This window comes from Neofelis nebulosa, chromosome 6, assembly GCF_028018385.1.
Source record: "Neofelis nebulosa isolate mNeoNeb1 chromosome 6, mNeoNeb1.pri, whole genome shotgun sequence".
Taxonomy (NCBI): domain Eukaryota; kingdom Metazoa; phylum Chordata; class Mammalia; order Carnivora; family Felidae; genus Neofelis; species Neofelis nebulosa.
In genome coordinates this window covers 34,886,437-34,907,306 of record NC_080787.1, presented here as the reverse complement: position 1 = coordinate 34,907,306, position 20,870 = coordinate 34,886,437, and the positions used below count along the sequence as shown (strand labels likewise).

Below are 20,870 nucleotides of genomic sequence, written 5' to 3'. Positions count from 1 at the left end.
TATTTCTAAGTCCTGAGGTAAGGATGATGCAGTGTTGGTATGGAAGGTTGTCCTCAAATTTCCACCATTGACTCCCACTATATGCCTTGATGATGACTATTCTTTTCACAACATCACTCTCCTCTTGCTATATCATTCCACGCCAGCATTTTAGGTAGCAAAATTCCTTCCAATATTTGAGCCTTACAAGGCCTACCTCTTCTTACCTTGGGTGACTTTCCTTTGCTGCTTCCGTGTTATTTTGGGAGAGGGAAGTCTGTGGCACAGTAGCCATTCTGGGAACCAGAGGTAAAGTGGGGCACTTGCCACATTTACCTAACAGATACATAGAAAGAGTAAAGAGATGCTTGGCAATGTTTAATTATTTTTCTCTCTTCTTCGAAGCTCTCATTCTCCACAGTGGAAAGACTCTTCATCTACACTGAAGGATGAAGGAGAAAAAATCTTATATTAGAGATAACAGCATCAAGTTAGGTGCCAAAATATGGGCTTATGATAACAGGGAGGAGAAGACACTTCAGGAAAAAAAAAATCAGCTCAAATCTTGTTATATCATAATATCAGAAATGCTTATATTTTATACTGAAATGAACATCTAAAATTAAATTTTAAATTATTCTGGAGAATTCCTGAATCCCTGAGAATGTCTCTGCAGAACCCCAGGGGGACTTGTACTTTGATTAAAAAACTGACTTAGGAGAATTTAAAGGAAAATCTAACCTAAACAAGAATACACACCCCCCCAAAAAAAAATGTGCTTCTGGCCTTTATTGTTATAATTTTTGTGTCCACGCATTTGGTTGAGAAGCTTATTAAATTTCCTTAGTATCTGAGAGTCAATATCTGACTCAGCAAAAAGGGACAAAGAACCAAGATGAAAAGAGCAGTAAACTTGCACATATGAGACCTTGGCTGGGTGCTGTGAAGCTGGGGAGGGTAATCCCTTTCTGGCCTCTGTTTTCTCCCCAGGAAAAGGAAGGATGGGACATTTGCTATTCAGTCTTTCTTCTAACTCTAAGCCCTAGCAAACTGCATTCAGGTGCAAACCTGACACTAAGGGGGGGGGGGGGGGGAGGGAGACCCCTGATATACGGGAGGTGGAAAGAAGGGTGAGGACAGACCACCAGTGCCAGGGGCTGTGTGAGGACCTGCCAGAGACAGCGCACACTTAGTGTGTCAAATGGGGCCCAGTAGTAGTGCCATGGCTTTCAGGGGTTGGTGGAGTGCTAATGTCACAGTTTTGGCTGCAACTAAACCCAGTCAAAGTCCACTCGTCTGAGTTTCACTTTTCCGGGGATTTCAGCTGGTAGGAGGTGAAAATGCTATTCTGATTGCAATCCATTTTCAGGGTGGGCCTCCAGGACCCGGCTGTCCCTTGAGCTTGGGTGAAGTGGCACAAATCCCCCTTCACCCTAAGCCAGGGGTACCCGGGGCCACCTCCATGCCGTCTGGCTGTCCCTCAGTTCTCCCTCGGTCAGCACCCCAGGACCCTGACCTGCCTTTGGACACCTGCACGTGGATGAAGGGTACACCTGAGACCAACTGAGAAGACCCAGCAGCCCCCAGCCTCACCCTGAAGGAGAAAAGAGACACGTGAGTGGCTTGCTGCGTCCCTGGCCAGGATGGCCAGGGAAGTTGGGGAAGTCGACTAAGATGAGGAAATGGGATATGTGGACAGTCAGCGCCCACAGCGAAATTCTGCCGCTTGCCCTAATACCTTTCACTTGCATCTGACACTCATACCCAACTCCGTGCTTTTCAAAGTCCTGCTGTAGTTTATGTGATACTGCTGTGCCGCAGGCCGGGTGAGGGCACTAGATTAAACTCAGAACAGCAGGATCACGTTATTAACTTGTGCGTGATGTTGTGCTTGTGTCTCTGGGCCTCACTTGTCTGTCATGGCGATGATACAGCTGAACAAATGTTAGGAATGAGTATCTCCATCAGAGATGAGAGAATGGAGAAGTTCAAGAAAATAGAGTGAGATTCTCAAGGTCATAGAAGTAAACACAAAGTCACTTTGTCTCCTAGAATTCTTATTTTACCTTGCTTTCCCTCTATAAAAATGTGTAACATATCATCAGTTATATCTATTTTTAAAACTTATATAGATATATAAACTTCAAACTTTGTGGGCTGAATAAATTTATTCTCACTAGTTAATTACTGTAATTACTTGGCATTTTGCGAATTTAACATTTGATGTCTTTTACTGAAAAAACCAAACCAAAACAAAAAAAACCTCTAATGACCCAAATATATAGTAATTTGTCATTTTCTTTGGTGTGAATTTTAACAGTGCACACATAGGTCTCAGAATTCGGACTTGTTACTCACCAAATTCGTCAACACAAACTGCCACTTATCACTCATTTATCATTGCAGCTTAATACTTATACTTTATCCAGAAAATTAAATGAAACATAGGCTTTTAAGAATTCGATGATACATACACAAATTAGACCACATCTCTTGGGAATACCAAAGTTTACCATATTTAGTAGCAATGGCAATTTCAAAAGCTTCCTGGCCTATGTTCAAATGGTAAAATTGAGATGTAAAAAACTTGTAATAAAAATGTTTTCATTTAAAGTTTGCAATGTAAGTCCATGTATTTATATACAAAAAATCTGCCAGAGATTTTCCGCACACTGACAGCAGATGGTCCATGACAGTGTTTTCCCTCGGCACTGTTGACATTTTAAGTTGGATAATTCTTTCCTGTGAATTGTATGATGTTTAGCAGCTCATCGGGTGCCCCCTTCCCCCAGTTGTGACCACCAAAAATTTCTGCAGACATTGCCAAAGACTCTCTAAGGGCAAGATTGTTACCTTTCCCATTCAGAACCCTGGCCTAAGGCAGTCATTCTCTCCATTCATACTCGCTCATGAATTTCTCTCTGAGCACCAGTGAAGGTTAAGACACATTTTCACCATTCTCTTCAAAAGTCTCAGGGGCATCAGGGTGTCTCAGTCAGTTAAGCATCTGACTTTAGCTCCAGTCAGGATCTCATGGTTGGTGATTTCCAGACCTGCGTTGGGCTCTGTGCTGACAGCTGGGAGTCTGGACCCTGCTGGGGATTGTGTCTCCCTCTCTCTCTACCCCTCCCCCACTCACGGTCTGTCTCTCCCTCTCTCTCAAAAATAAATAAACGTTAAAATTTTTTTGAAAGCTTCATTAATTTGGGCAGTTTTTTTCTAGTTGCATTTGTAGGTTTCCCCCCTGCTTTAACGTGAAAGGCCTAAAGGAACACAAATCCACAAACTGATTTGTAGCAAGTGCGGGTCCTTCTTAGTTCACATGACTGAGCCATGGTGCTTAGCATGAACTTGACAGGCTTCATTTGCTCGTTCTTGGCGAAACAAAATGTATCTGCTTTTCACAAGAGGGGGCATCGGCAATCTCCTTCATTCGGAGGGGAAGTGACTGACAATGTTTCAAGCAGCGAGCAACAGATGGTCTATGCAGTCTTCTAACACCTGGCCCCATTTTCATATTGATACTTGAGTGCTCTTTTAGATATTCATGTTGTGACTAGGCTTGTATCAGTTTCCCTAAAGGTATTTACATTTTTTTAATGTTTATTTCTTTTTGAGAGAGATAGAGACAGACTGCGATCAGGGGAGGGGCAGAGAGAGAGAAAGAGAGAAAGAGAGAGACAGAGACACAGAATTTGAAGCAGGCTCCAGGCTCTGAGTTGTCAGCACAGAGCCCACAGCGGGGCTTGAAGTCACAAGCCCGAAGAGCATGTTCTGGGCCAGAGTCTGACACTTTACTGACTGAGCCAGCCAGGCACCCCCTCCCTAAAGATGTTTTAGATGAAAGTGTGCATCATTTTAAACAACGAACAGTCATAATAAAGTATAAATCATCTCCGGAAACACTTGGTTTATAATCTCTATTTGAGTGAATGTTGCTTTCCCTGCCCTGTAGAATCGTAACTGGCATTAGTTTCCGGGGAAAGAGAAGCAATAACTAGTTTATTGTCGCTCCTAAGCAGGTTCTTCCAGTTTGGTGTGAAGCAATAAGATATTTGATGTGTCAGATGGAATGAGTCTTATGCTGCTTTCACTCTGAATTTTTCAGTTTTCAGAACTAAAGCTAGCCTTCTATTTTTGTCCTAGTAATTTTAAAGCTTTTTAGTTGGTGGAAGTATTTTTATAATGCTGGTACAATGGGCATGTTGGGTTCGCCAACCTCTGCAGTTGCGCTATTTCTTATACTTATTCCTGTGTATTTCAAGATGACACTGAAAGGCCATTTAGGGTGGTTTCCTTGGCAGTCTCCTTCTGTAGCCCTATTTCCACCACTCTGTCCTTCATTTTCCAAAGCGTGTCCTGCCCCTGGGTTCTCCCAAGACACTAGCAATGGCTTCCTGGCTGCAGAGTGAGGATGCGGAGCCCAAATGTCCATCGATGGATGAATGGATAAAGAAGATGTGGTATATATATACAGTGGAGTATTACTTGGCAATCAAAAAGAATGAAATCTTGCCATTTGAAACTACGTGGATGGAACTGGAGGGTATTATGCTAAGTGAAATTAGTCAGTCACAGAAAGACAAAAATCATATAACTTCACTCATATGAGGACTTTAAGAGACAAAACAGGTGAACATAAGGGAAGGGAAACAAAAATAATATAAAAACAGGGAGGGGGACAAAACATAAAAGACTCATAAATATGGAGAAGAGAGGGTTGCTGGAGGGGTGGTGGGAGGGCAGATGGACTAAATGGGTAAGGGGCATTAAGGAATCTACTCCTGAAATCATTGCTTCACTATATGCTAACTAATTTGTATGTAAATTTTAAAAAATTAAAATTAAAATTAAAAAAAAATTTCTACATGCTCAGAATAAATGGACCTTAGGAGATTTTTTAAAACATGGAAATATTATTGTCCCTTTAGCTCAGGAGGGCTTTTCATTTCAATCAGAAATCTTCCCTCAGGCCTAAAAAATTGATTGAAGTACCTCACCTGACGTAAGGGGTCAGAAATGAACGGTAACTGCAGAGAAATGGTGTCAAGTCCGTTTCCTTGTTTGATTGTGGAGGGGTTGATGTTGATTCCTTGTTGTGACTGTGTAATTATTGGAACCCACAGAGTGAGTTTGCTCCATGACAGTGTACTCATATTTTTCTCCTGTGTTTGCTCCAGGGAGAATGGTGGATTTTCCAGGATACAGTCTATCTGGTGTGGTTGCCTCTTTCTTCTTCGTACTGTTCACCATGAGGCAGCCAGGTACGATGAATGCCCTTGTTCCTTTTACTGTATGCCCAAATGTCCCAGCGATACAGTCAACATGCAGAGTTCCAAGTCAAAAGGGCTAGGACAATATTAGGACTGGGGATCCAGGAACCAAAGCATCTATGTTCCAAAAAGGGTCCTCAACTTCCAGCTGTGCTATCTTTGGGAAGTTACTTGAGTACCTTCTCCCTTAGTTTCCTTGTCTCTATGATAAGAATAACAATATATCTGTGTCTTATAGGCTAGGACAGACTTTAGGATTAAATGAGGCTTCACATAACTCTGGAAAGCAGTGTGGATGTTCCTCAGAAAATTAAAAATAGACCTACCCTATGACCCAGCAATAGCACTGCTAGGAATTTACCCAAGGGATACAGGAGTACTGATGCATAGGGGCACTTGTACCCCAATGTTTATAGCAGCACTCTCAACAATAGCCAAATTATGGAAAGAGCCTAAATGTCCATCAACTGATGAATGGATAAAGAAATTGTGGTTTATATACACAATGGAGTACTACATGGCAATGAGAAAGAACGAAATATGGCCGTTTGTAGCAACGTGGATGGAACTGGAGAGTGCGATGCTAAGTGAAATAAGCCATACAGAGAAAGACAGATACCATATGTTTTCACTCTTATGTGGATCCTGAGAAACTTAACAGAAACCCATGGAGGAGGGGAAGGAAAAAAAAAAAGAGGTTAGAGTGGGAGAGAGCCAAAGCATAAGAGACTCTTAAAAACTGAGAACAAATTGAGGGTTGATGGGGGGTGGGAGGGAGGGGAGGGTGGGTGATGGGTATTGAGGAGGGCACCTTTTGGGATGAGCACTGGGTGTTGTATGGAAACCAATTTGACAATAAATTTCATACATTGAAAAAATAAAAAAATAAATAAATAAAATAATGACAATTAAAAAGCTAAAAAAAAATAAAAAATAAAAATAAAATAAATGAGGCTTCACATAAAATACTACCAGGAGCGCATTAAGATATTCTTCCACCTTCCTGCTTCCATGCAAGACAGCACTTTGGAGACAAGACAATCGACTGCTTCTTAGCATAAATTAAACAGCATGAAAATACTTGAAAACAAGAAATAGAAGAGATTTCCAAGAAATGGATTTGGAAATCTCAGTAGCTGAATTGTATCTTTAAAAAAGATTATGAAAATTAGGTGTCAGAGGGAAATGTCAGAGGCCCAAGGAAAATGCAGCATGCAGAAGTGGAAAACATATTAAACAGGGCACCAGAAGGCACAGGCACCAGACTGATTGCTGCCAGAAACTATGTGATGTGATGTGGGGATGCCCTGCCCTCTGTGTAATGCAATTTCTTAACCTGTAAAAGATGTCAACTAGATGGAATGAGTTCAGATCTAGCTTCATATTTGGATTCCATAAATGAAGAACACAAGCACATCTCCATTCAGTTCTATAGTGATTTTTGACGTGATATTGATCAGCAAGTGAGGAAGTTGAAGTTCCTTTTTAAGATGATTGGATGTGGCAGAGAAAGTGAAAATGGCCCCAGAGCATTTTAGGATAAGAAAGAATATAATAACATGACTTATGAGATTATTAAACTTAATAACAAATAGAATTATTAAATATCTCTTCAATTTGTAGATAACAACAAAGAGGTCAAGCATGACTCAAAATTTGATTAAAAGGCTCAGACTCTCTAGACAAAACACTGCCCTTACTCTACCACAAAATGCCCTTGAAAAAACTGAATTGTACATACATAGCTCCAGTAACTGGAATCTTGCCTACTCCAGACCAAAAATTGTTTAAAGTTAAAAAATAATCCCAGTTCCTTACCTAGGACCAGAGCAATCCTGAAAAGCTGAAAAATCTAATGAATGAATTTATTACCTAAATTTTAGGAAAAATGATTATGAAAGCAGTCACTAACAGTATAGAGTAAAATCACTAACTATAAAATAAATTACTATAAAATATAAAATAAATCACTGACAATGTTCCCAATGTGAAAAATCAATTTATACATTAACTTATTTGAGAATAAAAACAACCCAGAAATTGTAGCTTTAGTATCTTAAAGGAGAAGAACTTGAGATTCCAAATCTCAAATCTCACTGGATATAGTGGCTTTGCCCCCAAAATCACACAACTGGTGACAGATATAGTACTGACACTCAATTTTTTTCAACTGCATGTTCTCCTCAATACACAAAATTGTCTTTTTAACAGCAAAATGTGCAAATATCATGCCAGATTTCTTTAAAACACTGAAAATAAAACCCTTCCTTCTCCAGGTGCCTCGATTTTGATAGGTTGGACATCCCAAAGCAAGCATATTAATCTTCCAACTGACATTTCCCAATTTCTCTTTTTCACTCTGTTTTGTAGATAGCTGGAGAGTGATTGGTCCTGCACATCCTATACTGGCTAGGATTGGGGAAGATGCTCTACTCACCTGTCAAATCCTTCCCAAGAGGGCCGTGATGCCTACAAAGATGACATGGTACCGCTCAGATCCCAACGCAGTTGTGTTTGCACAGTGGGATGGAGCTGATGTGACCGAGATGCAAATGGAGGAGTACAGAGAAAGGGTAGAGTGGATAAAGGATGATGTTCCTGAGGGAAGTGTGACTCTGAAGATAAACAACATTCGACCATCTGATAATGGGCAATACTGGTGCTGCTTCCAAGAGAAGAACTATTATGAAGAAACAAGCTTGTTGCTTGAAGTAGCAGGTGAATATCTTGGAAAAGACAGAGTCTTGGAAGGAGAGCTTTATTAACTTGTGGTAAGCTTATTGCCAGTTGAAGAATTACCTTCTAATCATCAAGGCAATTCCTAATGCCCAGTCCTCTTCATTTGAAGAGGAATGCCTTCATTTGAAGGCAGATAGTTCTGAAGTTTTCAAAGCAAGCTCACCTAAAGCAGTCTTCTCAAATTTAACTTACACAGTTTTGACTATTCTTGACAATGGAATGGCAATCTGTGACATCTGGTCATTAACAGTTTTTTCTGAGCCACAGATTTGTGGTATATCAGGCCAATGTGTTAGGGTAAGTCAATCACTGAGTGAGTGAGTTTAGCTGATTGCCCAGCAGTCATATCTCAATGGAATGGGTTGTTCTCTACCCGACCTCCAATATGCAGTAAATTAAATGTGAAAATTGTGTTTCATTGTGGAATGCCCCCCAGTTAGAAAACTAGTGCTGAGAACAAAGTGGTTAAGAACTTTGTGCTTTTATGGAGACTACCAAATATTAGTGTTCAATGAATTGAGGACTTCCAGATGCATTTGGACATACCCACTGTGATGCTCTTGTATTAGCAAAGTGAGAAACAGTTGAGAAAAAGGGGATGATTGACCAAACGATTTGTGCTAGGGGAAAAAAACACGCATCTGAAAAGTAAATAATCATATGGTTCCCTGACAGGATTAACTCCCTCATATGCTAATGAGAAAATCAGGCAAATCCTCTTATCTTCTCAGGGAAATAGTTCTCTGGAGATGTTACCATCTCTGACTCACACTAAAAATGTTCCCTAACACTGTTTTTTCTTAATACCTACAACTACGATCATTATTTTTATGTTCTAGGTGATTGAAGATGGATGAAAGAGCATATGTATTTCTGAGATGTGAAGAGAGGGAGGCAGCTGTTCACTATCAGGAACCTTTGAAAATAAGCCACACATTTCCTAGGGCTCTAGGTGAAGGGAGTGAGTCTCTTTCCCCCAGCAAGTGATAGAGTCAGAATTATCATCTATGGGGACCCCTTTGTTTGGGTTTGAGAGTGATGTTGGATAAAGAAAGAATTTCATGATTACATATAACTGGGATTTCTCAAAAACATTTTCCCATTTACTGGAAGGAAGATTTAGAAACAAGAGCTCCTCATGGGGCATCCCATTCTACATGTGCAGGTTATCTACTTGCTCCCCAAGGTCACAATCACCAACAGAAAGAATGTGAAGAATAGTCCCCATGTAGATGATTTCTGGCTTTATATTAAACATTCTAATTAATCAGAGTCAAGGTATCATCTAAAATGTCGGACAGAGTTTGTGGCATTGGGAAGCTCAATGAATAAATTATAACACCTCTTTGCTGGCAGTACTAGTGACATAAGCAAAATGTTGTTATGTCCCTTTCTCTATTCTCCTCCTGTCTGGATCTGAAGAAAAATACATATGCTAAAGTTTATACATCCAGACTGGAGAACAAAGTGAATATGAACTCCAGTTTGAATGCGAAGAAGATTTTGGGCTACTTCTTGCTCCCCAGACCTATGAACTCTTGCCCCCTCCCTATAAGCCATGTCACTGGGATCTCAGTTTCTATGATTTGTGCCACCCCGGGTTCCAGGCCTCAGGGCTGTGTCTTCCTTCCACAGGTGTGGGATCTTCCCCTTACATCCACATGGAGGGACCTATAGAAAGTGGAGTCCAGCTTGTGTGCACTGCAAAAGGCTGGTTCCCAGAGCCCCAGGTCTATTGGGAAGATGCCACAGGAAAGAAGTTGCTGTCTGTCTCTGAGCATTCCATCCAAGATGAGAACGGCCTGTTCTATGTGGAAGCCACTCTTGTGGTGAGGAATGCCTCTTTGGAGACCGTGTCCTGCTTCATCCACAACCCTATCCTCAATGAGGAGAAGAGCTCAGTCATCTCCATTCCAGGTCAGAGCTCTGCCTCTAGGACTAATGTGCTCAGATTAACAAGAAAGGTTCAAGGGACTGTTCCTTAGCACTGAATATTCTTTTTATCAAGGAAAATATCTAAAATTTAATAATATGTATTAAAAGGTATAAACTATTAATGGTTGGAATTTTGATTGAATACTTTGATTGAATAGCTATTGTGAATGATATTCCAGTTATTTTCAAGTTCTACCTTTTCTTTTTGAATTAATTTATTTACTCACAAGTATGCATCACGTGACAAAGAAAATAAAACTATATTCTTTCAGTTAAAATGTTTTCCTATGCCACATTGTGCCAATTACTTCTGGAAACCTATCATGTGATGATTATCAGAGATGGAGACAACTATTTACATAATAGCATCTTATCTATAACCTTATTTATAAATAGCAACAAAAACAGCAAAAAAGGCACAATACAACAGTGGAGTGTTGTGTCTTATGTTATTATAAATTATAGTATTGATGCAAAATGATATTTTCAAATGATTTTAATGGTTGAAAAATCCTCATGATGGACTATTAATGATGAAGATTATACCTATCTACCTACTTACGTATCTATCTATCTATAAACATTTACAATCATGTGAAGAATAATGGCTTTTAAATAACTTAAAACAGCACTAAGACTTTGGGACACTTTCTTATATTTAGATATTAGGATATAGTTATTATTACTCATATAAATGGATATGTGAAAGAATTTAAAGTAAACATTACATGTGAATTTTTTTTGTCTTTTTTAAAATGTTTATTTATTTTTGAGAATGAGAGACAGAGTGTGAGCAGGGGAGGGGCAGAGAGAGAGGGAGACACAGAATCCAAAGCAGGCTCCAGGCTCTGAGCTGTCAGCACAGAGCCTGACGTAGGCCTCGAACCCACAAACTGTGAGATCATAACCTGAGCTGAAGTCAGCCCCTTAACCGACTGAGCCACCCAGGGGCCCCCACATGTGAATGTTAAAAGGAGCTGAATATATATATTACATGCTTTATATATATAAATGCTTTATATATATGTTTAATCTGTCGATTTGGAATTTGAGGTAATAATTGTGTATGCCCATATATTTTTATACTTTCCATGCACTTATAAGAAGAATATGTATTATTTTTATAAGATATTAAATTTCAATATGTTAAATATCAGGAAAAACAAACAATTTTTTGTGTGTGTGCAAAAAAAAAAGGAAACACAGCTGGATCACAAAATGATCTATGGGAAAGAATATTTTTCTGCATTTAATTTCTTTTTTATAAATTCAGCTTTTCAATTCAAAGTAGAACTTTTTTCTTTTCTTTTCTTTTCCTTTTCTTTTCTTTTTTTCTTTTCTTTTAATAGTTTCTCTCCTTTCCTTAGATCAAATTCTTTAATATATTATTTTCATTCTTTTTACAGAGAAACTCCAGAATGAGCTAGGTAAGTAGACATTGGATGCACAAATGTAGAAAAGACTTTGCCTCCCCAAAGGAAAGTGGTAATCCCTGGACAAAGCCAGCAGGAGCTACCATGACAGCTCATGATCCAGATGAGAAACTGAGGCACGACTTTACCAAGTATCAAGTTCAGTTACTACCAAAGGTGACTAGCCAAATGCAGGCCTCCACAGCCTCCTTCAGGCACTATTGCACAGTGTAACCTTTGACTTTAAGTGTTCACAGGGACCCCAGTGAGCTTCAGATAGACACCCGTAAGGGGCACAGACATAATCTCGGCTCTATTTGACTGGAGGAAAGGGTGGTGCCATTGTGTCTAAGGAATGGTATAGGACAGGTGGTGGGGCTCTGGAGGTCCTTTTAAAATATTTTAGTGTGAAGGGGCAGTGTCATGGTAACTGGAAGTCACTACCCATCACCTTAACCCTCTGGCCTGCTATGGTTTCTGCACCTTCTTCTCACCCCAGTGGATGGGAGCCTCATCACTATTGGATGGGAGCCATTACTTTCCCAGATCAGGCTGGAACAATGTGCTGGGTCAATCAATCATTTCCTGTTTTTCTGTTTCTTTTTTTTACTTAGTAGTTGGACTGCAGTATTATTATTTTACTGTACCTAAGATAAAGATAAATGGTTTAAAAAGTAACCAACTGATATTTGAGTCTCTTTCAGTTTTTCCTTTACTTCCTACCATCTTCTTCCTTTCTGTGATGTCTTCTCCCAAACCATGATAACCAGCCTGCTCCCTGCCCAGATGCATATGTATCACTTATTTTCTCCATCAATATCCTGCTCTCTCTCAAATCACCAGTTACAGGAATGTGTGTGTGTGTGTGTGTGTGTGTGTGTGTGCGCGCGCCTACGTGCACATTAGATGAGCTTAAGCATACTTTTCAGTCCATGTAGGAATTTTTGAGGAAAATCATGGTGGCAAACACACCTCAATCTCTGCCAGAGTCTAGTGTGACACTTTCGACCCTAGGAGCCATAAAGATAAAGGGAAGGGCCTTGGGAAGGTCAAAGGTAATGCCACAATCTGAGGAGAACTTCACCCCTGTGAGTCTTACCTTCTAAGTTAGATCCCTTTCTGCCTGGGTGGTATCTGCTTATGAGCAGTCAGAAACCTTAACCAACAAAACTTGTTAGTTACAGATCAGAAAGTCAAGCCAGTGTTTGGGGCAGGCTGACATATGTCCTTCTCTGTCCCCCAGGAAGACTTTAGGTAAAGAGTCACTCCTCCAAGTTATCTGAATCTATTTGACATGTCCATTGCAGACCCAGCACACAAAATGCAATCTGATGTTGTGCTGTTCCTAGTTGAGCTGACCTTCTGGGACCACAGTAAAACATGATGAAAATATGGAGCTCCCCTGGCTTCCTGTCAGGTGGGGATTACAGGGCTGCACCTTCAGGAGCTTTGAGGGTTGGTGATCATCATTGGTCTCTATTTTCCTCATCTTCAGAATGAACGTGTTGAATTTAATCTCTAATGTAGTGTCAGGCCCTAAGAGTCTGGATATGATATGATACAATTAACTTAATATTATATAATATCTATATCTATATCTATATCTATATCTATATCTATATATATAGTTCACTTAATTGAATATGCTGATTGAAAGAGGATTACATGACATATGATGGGATTATCAGGTTTTAAGGAATTGGTGTATTATGCAGTAAACTGCACTCTCCAGAGAATATTTAATTTTCAGTGAATATTCAGAGGGCATTTCAGTAACATACATACAATACCACCAAATAAAACAAAACAACATATGTCATCACAAATTGTGTGGAAGGATATGGACAAAACTATATAGAGAAAGGGAATTATGCAGAGCTTCTCACAAGGAACTTGTATTCTAGTAGAATATCAATTATTAACAGATTGCACTACATGATTTTTTTCCTGCACTTTAAACTTTATTTTTTACTTGGATATTGGAAAAACAGGAGTTTCATATATGTATGATACACCTACTCATACGGGTAATAGAGATAAGGAAATCGTCTGTTTTATTAAGCAATTTACTGTAAAATACATGGATAGAGAAAGAGCAGCAGACTAATCCCTAGTTCATTTTTTCTGACTCCTACTTTTCCCTTAAGATTTTAAAAGATATGTATGCAATGGAGATATTATTTTAGGTAAAATTGAAGGATAAAGCAAACAAAATGCTGGAAATAACTGGGAGTCAAATTTTAGCTAGAATAGAAAGGAATAATCTGAAAATTAGGATTGTGTTGACAGAAAGTTTCCTTTCTAAAGAAGTACCTGGCAGATTTTGGCTAATTACATAATGAGGACATTTTTGCCATCGACTCCCATCCAGACAATATATGAATTTATGCCTGTATTTCTATTGTAAATGATCACAACCTATGTGAAAACATTTTTACCACTTGATAGAAAAGGTTGACTCTCAATTTAGAACAAAGCAAAACTGGCATGTTCAGAGCCTGATGAACTGGAAGTGTAACATAGCTTGGGTCCAGGAAAGCCACCAGAGAATATCTCCCATTTTCACAATGAGAGGATTAGGACTCTTTTGTGTATTTGTTGTTGTTTTATGTTTTGTATTTTAACAACCTCCCCAATTCTTGATCTTATAATGCTTCTCAAAATATTCTGATGACATTGAACCTGATGTGTGTTTAGAACTCCACATATGTGGGACCTCAGGGAACTAAAATATAACACCTTATAAGGTGTTATAAAAAGCAAACCAGGGGAAGGTTTCTTGATATTTCATTACTAAAAATCCACCTGACACTCCTTATCCCTTCTCATTATCAAGCCAGAAAGAATGGTTACAGTGCCCTTGAGTCTCACGGTCTGCATGTCTCCACTCACATTGTTTGATCATCCAAGAGGTTTATATAGATTTTTGTGTATAACTCCAGAACAATCTTATTATTTTGATAGTGATATACTTATTTTACAGTTTAAGAAACTGAGGCATACACAGATTGAGTAGTTTAAAGAGGTCATATAGATGTGAAGTGATAAAATACTAATTTTATTCTAGAAGTATTAACTGTAAAATTATTTTATTGGGGTGTAATCTGAATAAAATTATAAGTAAGGGCAGGTGTGGGTTCCATTAGTAGTTCTTTTTTTTTTTCAGACTGACACACATCATGGGATGGTTCTACCTTGGACAGGGACAGCCTCTATCCTGATTCCACCAAACTTCCCCCTCTCTAAAGGATGACCTTGTGGCTCACAGCTTCCCTGGGATGCCCATGGGTTCTAAACACCACTAGAGATGTTCTTACTGATGGCACTATTTGTTTCATTTTGTTTCTTTCATTGTGTTTTGTCTGCTGTATTTCATAGCTTCCTTAAAAGTGATTGGACCTTCCCAGCCCATCCTTGTCAGAGTGGGAGAAGACATACAATTAACCTGTTGTCTGTCCCCCAAGACTAATGCACAAAGCATGGAGGTGAGGTGGCTCCAATCACACCATTATCCTGCTGTTTATGTGTATGCGGATGGGGAACATGTGACTGAAGAGCAGATGACAGAATATAGAGGGAGAACAACCTTGGTGAGTGATGCCATCAATGAGGGGAGACTGACCCTGCAGATACACAACGCCACAACGTCAGATAATGGGCAGTACCGGTGCCGTTTTGAAAAAGATGGTGTCTACCAGGAGGCCAGTTTGGATCTGAAGATAATAGGTAAGGATTCCAGATGTTTTGGTTTCAACCTCCGTTCCTACTGCTTTAACATGCTAGTTCCTGGAAATTTCCCTGGTACCTGAAATTTTCTGAATGACCATTCATTTGTCAAATTTATATTGAACACTCTGATGCACAGGAACTGTAGTACATACTTATAAGTTCACAAACTCAAATGAACCAGATTTAATTCTCTGGGTATAAAATCTGTGCACTTACCAAGATCTCCATAAAATGACCACATGTTTACTAAAATTGGAGAATTTTACTCCATAACTTTACACAAAACTAATTATTTCACAGAGTGTTATTAAAATTCTGGAAAATGTGTAGTTACTAGGAAGTATAACTGTGTGAAGATTAAACTAGATCCACATATCAGTTAAAATAATAAGTATCAACAGAATTGGCAGGATGGAAGAGGAAAGACAAAATCACTCCCTGAATGATAATTTCCCACTGCTTATATTGTGAGTTAGAATTGATTTTTCAAGGTTAGCAAATGCCATTGAAGACACAGGTCAACATCTTAGATAATTGATTTGTTTCTCTCATTGATTTTGTGTCTCCGTTCATAAACATATTCATGACATATCCATAGGGGCACACGTTGAGAAGTTAAATGGACTCCATCATTTTCTGCCACTGGACACACATATTTCTAAAATCTTGATCTTTAAGAATATTCTCTTAATCATTTTCTTTTATCCTGTCCATGAGATTTGTGTCATTGTCAAACTTATTTTGTTCACAGATACAGAAAAGATTGGATTTAAAATTTATTGTTCCTCTGACTCTCTCTGAGGATTGAATTTAGGAAGACAAAAAATAAAAAACAAAACAATAAACCACTCCAGCCAATGTCATCTCTCAGTGGAATATAATTCCACTATAAGCTCTGTTCTCTTCCTAAACCTTTGACTTGCCAAGCTCTTTCCTCTCAGTGAAGTTACTGGCCATATAACCACTTGGCAGATACTTGAGGTTTTGTTCCTTGATCTTTATTCCCCAGGTCTAGGTTCTTCCCCGCTGATTACCATAATAGGACAGAAGGATGGAGAAATAGAGTTGATGTGCAGTTCAGAAGGGTGGTTCCCACAGCCCCATGTGCAGTGGAAGGACATGGAAGCAAAGATAATACCATCATTTTCAGAGGTTCTGACTCAAGGAAGTCATGGGCTTTTCCATGTGAAGACATCTCTGTTGGTCACAAACAGCTTTATTGTGAATGTAACCTGCTCCATTAGCAACCCCCTTCTTGGTGAGGAGAAAATGGCAACTTACTCTCTCTCAGGTTGGTGATTCCATGTGTTCCTCTCAACTGTGGAAAATAAATATGAAGACAAATGCAGACTCACTTATTTTATTGCTCTACCATATTTTAATTTTTATTTTATTCTCTCTGATAAAATCTCCACTATCTCTTGCAAAACTGGTCTTCAGGACACCTGGAGATCCTATCGATATCCCTTGACTAAAGTCCTAAGGTTATATTGTTGTGTATACACTAACTTTTAAGAATTGACTCTACTGTTACTCTAAGGACAAAGTCTTTTCTTCTGATGTAAAAACAATATCACGCTTGGTGTTCTTTTTCTTTATTGTGGGTTGTTTTCAGAATTAGAAACTAGTTTTCCTTAACATCATCTTCATGCCTGTGGATTAAATAATTTTATCCTTTTGTTATCCTCATTACTCCAGCGATGGTGATATAATTGGAAAAGAGAAGGGAAAGAAATGTGTGTGTGTGTGTGTGTGTGTGTGTGTGTGTGTGTGTATTTCTGACAGGAGCAAACAATAAAGCTAGCATAAACTTTGGGTCTCTCCTCAGCTTCTGCAGAGCAGGGAGGAACTGACCAGCTATCTCCTTGAGAGACCCACTTCTCATCCTCCTTTCTAGCCCAGGAGTTGTTCAGATAAAAAGAACAATCTTTGAATTTTCCCAGGTTCATGACTTAATGAGCTTATGGGTTTTCCATTTTAGAGTCCATGATGACTTTTTCATGGAAGACAGTGTTTATTTGTGGATTGCTTCTTGCTGCAGCTGTAGGCCTGGTCATGAGGAAGAGCTATAAAAAAGGTAAGTCAGGTAAATAGAAATGGTATGGAGCATACTTTGTAATGGGAACCTTGCTGTGCACTTTCCCTAGCCTCTCTTTTCAGCAACCGCATAGGGGAGGCTTTCAGTGAACATTCAGTAATTAATGAAACATAAGGTCCATGGTTTTACATTCATGTAATGGAGGATTGGTGTTGACTGATATCAGAGTTTACAGTGATAAAAGTAGCAAAAGAATTAAAAGACAATAATTGGATCCCACTATGAACATTCCCAAGTGATCTAGTTAAGGAGAGGATGAAAAAAGTAGCATAGTCATCTATGCTTTCAAGACTGATAGCTGAGACTTGACTGAGGTTCTGTTGGCATGAACATTTCACTAAGATCTTTAAAAATATGGTGACTCACTTATTGGTGGTTCTTGTTCTGTGGATAAAGGGCCCTTATGTGTTGACATAGAGATTGTTTTTTGTGCCCTACAAAGTTTCTTCACTTCAAATTTCTTATGTCACTGTAACTTTGGTTTGCCTGTTTGGATGTTAATGTAATGAAATTTATATTTTAAAATACTCTCCACATTGATTATTATCATAATGGATTTTCTTTCTCTATAATGAACATGACATTGGATCCAAATAGAGCTCACCCAGAATGATACTTTCTGAGGAGAACAAGCATGTGACCCCTGAACACTCATGCAGCCATACATCCTATGGAGATTTGACAACTTGCTCAATGTGCCAAGCCAGGAGGGGCTCATGTGAGGGAAGTGATACTGTGAGGTGGAGGTTGGGGACAAGACATTATGGGTCTCAGGTGTTGCCAAGGATAATGTAGCAAGGGAGTCATCCCTGTGTTACCTGAGAATGTGTTCAGGCAATGAGTCACTATAGAAACCAGTACGGGGCCATTACCTTTCTTCCAAGCGTCCTCTCCATGGCTCCAGGATGGGTCAGAATCTACCTTGAAGAGCCTCTGGATACCTTTCCTTTTATAATATGACCAACAAGTGCTCTATCTACACTTTTCCCCAAGTTTTCTTCTCTGAAACTACACTCCTTCTTCATTTTCATTCTTTGATCCTTTAATGTGGGTTCTCCTGACATCTTTCCTGCACCCATGAAATTTTGCAACATCTCCAAGGGAAATAACAACCTTGGATTCTGGAAACAAGGATTATATTCTAAGTCCCAGCTCTTCTCCTTTTACCAGCTGCTTGAAAGGTTTCACACCATCGTCAAGCTACCAAATCAAGATGCTTTAATGTCAGTCTGGCTTCAAATCTGATCTGGAGACTGATCCTTCAGAGAACTATCCTCTCCCAAGCTGTCTGATATCCTGCCACTCATCACAACCTGATATGTGATGACCAAAGATTCTTAGAAAATCCAATGGGAAATGCAATTAGGCCTACAGGAGGAAATGCAAAAAATTATTATTTGATATGTTTCTTTACGAAGGTGACAATTTTCCAAGTGGGGCTAAGTAAATGAAAAATACTGTTGAAAAGAGTAAGAGAAAATACAGCTAAATGGAAAGAGAAAATATGATCACTGAGATATAATCTTGAATATCATATGAAATGTGGAATTCCTGTTCCAGACTTTTTCAAAAAGTTAATAGAGAACTTGGAGTGAAAAAATGTTTCAGAAATTCTAGTCCAAGACAAATGCCATATGATTTAATTTATGTGTGGAATCCAAAAGCAAAACAAATGAATAAATAAACAAAAAGCAGAATCAGATCTATGAAAACAGAGAACAAACTGATGGTTACCATAGAGAAGGGGTAGGGGTATGAGCAAAATGGGTGAAGGGGAGTGGGAGACATAGGCTTCCAGTTATGGAATGAATAAGTACAAAAATTAAAGGTACACCATAGGAAATACAGTCAATAATATTACAATAGTATTGTATGGTGACATATGATGAGCATAGCATAATATACAGACTTGTTGAATCACTATGTCGTAAACCTGAAATTAATGTAACATTGTGTGTCAACTTTCCTCAAATAAAAAAAATTTAAGTAAAAGAAATTCTAGTTCAAGAAAAAAATTAATTTCTTTTCATTGTATCTATATGAGATGATAGATGTTAACTAAACCTAGTGTGGTAAACATTTCCACAATATATACAAAATGAATCATCATGCCGTGGACCTTACTCTTATATAGTGATATATGTCAATTATTTAACAATAAAAGGAAAAAAAGAGAAAAATTCATTGTGTCATGTATATGAAGGTATCAGTTTTATTTTTAGAGTAAAAAAAGTGCACAATTAAAATTTATAATTCCAAGATAAATGTACATAAGTGATAAATGCAACACATAGCAAAATTTGTTTAAAGTCATAATGAATTAAAGAAGAGAAGCTACATGTGGAAGAGGAAAGACTCTGGAAAAGGGAAGACTTGGAAAAAGTCTTAAAGTCTTCTTAAGTGACAATGAAGAATACCTACTAATGGCACTCTGCTGCTTTTTAGGATGACACCATCACAGTAATCACTGTCCTTCGAAAATCATTCATTTGTTGCATCCTGGAGAGCCTCTTTTGGCTCATAGTATTTTTTTCTCTGTTTTTTTTTTTTAAGTCATACATTTATGTTTGAAACTATGTATTATTCTCCCACTGGTATTTACACATTTATTTTACTTAGTTTTAAATTTTTCAGTTGTGAAATACACATAGCACAAAACTTATTCTTTTAGCCATTTTAAAGTATACAATTCAGTGGTATTTATGCCTTCATAATTTTGTGCAGCCATCTTCAGCATCCAGTTCCAGAATATTGTTCCAGAAGAAAACTCTATAACGATTAAGCAGTCACTATCCGTATTCTCCTCTCCCCAGCCTTTGGAAACCACTAATCTCACTAATCTGCTTTCTGTCCCTATGAATTTGCCTATACTAGATATTTCATATAAATGGAATTGTAAAATATATGGATTTTGTTTTTAGTGTCTGGCTTTTTTTTTTTTTTTTTTTACTTAGCATAGTGTTTTTAAGGTTCATCCATGTTGTAGCAGGTACCAGTGCTTCATTCCTTTTTTCTGTTAAAAAATTTTATTTTTTTAAGAGCTGTTTTAGTTTTACTACAAAATTGAGTGGAAAATTCAGAGCATTCTCATATCCCTCCTCTCTTTCCTCACAATTTCCTCTACTATTAATACTTTGCACTGGTGTAGTACATTTGTTACAACAGATGAATTGATATTGATGCATTATTTCCAACTACAGTTCATAGGTAGGGTTCACATCAGGGTTCACTTTTTGTGTTGTACATTCTGTAGGGTTTGGCCAATGACTTACCATTTTTGGTACATTAATATACCCTGATATACTCTATATTTTGAAGACAAACTTATTAGTAGATATGTTAGTTTTGCCTTAAAATATTTTTAATGTTACTCTATTTTGATTTCATATAATTTAAAATGTTTTGTCTAATAAAGTCTGAAAGTTAACTATCCCTTTATTTATTTATTTTTTGTCTTCCTTCCTGATCAGTCTTTTTGCTTGTTAGTTTTATGTACTTGTGCCAGCCCTATATATAAACATATAGGTTTTCCCTAGGAAGGTCTCAAGAAAATGTGTTTTTTATCAGTCACATCCTTTCACTATGTATTAAGAAACCTGTTTTTCTTTAGCTCACCAAATTGGGGATTAATTTATTTTCTCAGTTCCAATGCCACTTGGGAAAATCATGGAGAAGGAGAATGATTGGTGGCTTGACTAAAACACC

At 38.3% G+C, this 20,870-nt stretch overlaps 1 protein-coding gene across 1 annotated transcript; it reads left to right on the top strand.

The window, feature by feature from the left end:
* Positions 1-1,270: 1,270 nt before the first annotated feature.
* Positions 1,271-18,946, top strand: BTNL2 (butyrophilin like 2). The gene is made up of 9 exons (XM_058733483.1): positions 1,271-1,593; positions 5,160-5,243; positions 7,623-7,970; positions 9,627-9,908; positions 11,333-11,353; positions 14,717-15,064; positions 16,077-16,358; positions 17,049-17,144; positions 18,336-18,946. The coding sequence occupies exons 2-9, from the start codon at positions 5,165-5,167 to the stop codon at positions 18,341-18,343; spliced, it is 1,464 nt and encodes a 487-aa protein (XP_058589466.1). The 5' UTR covers positions 1,271-1,593; positions 5,160-5,164; the 3' UTR covers positions 18,344-18,946.
* Positions 18,947-20,870: the final 1,924 nt, after the last annotated feature.

Coding starts and splice junctions, on each gene's coding strand:
- BTNL2 (XM_058733483.1), top strand. CDS start 5,165: ATGGTGGATTTTCCAGGATACAGTCTATCTGGTGTGGTTGCCTCTTTC. Junction 7,971..9,626: donor CTTGTTGCTTGAAGTAGCAG/GTGAATATCTTG, acceptor TTCCTTCCACAG/GTGTGGGATCTTCCCCTTAC. Junction 9,909..11,332: donor CTCAGTCATCTCCATTCCAG/GTCAGAGCTCTG, acceptor TTCTTTTTACAG/AGAAACTCCAGAATGAGCTA.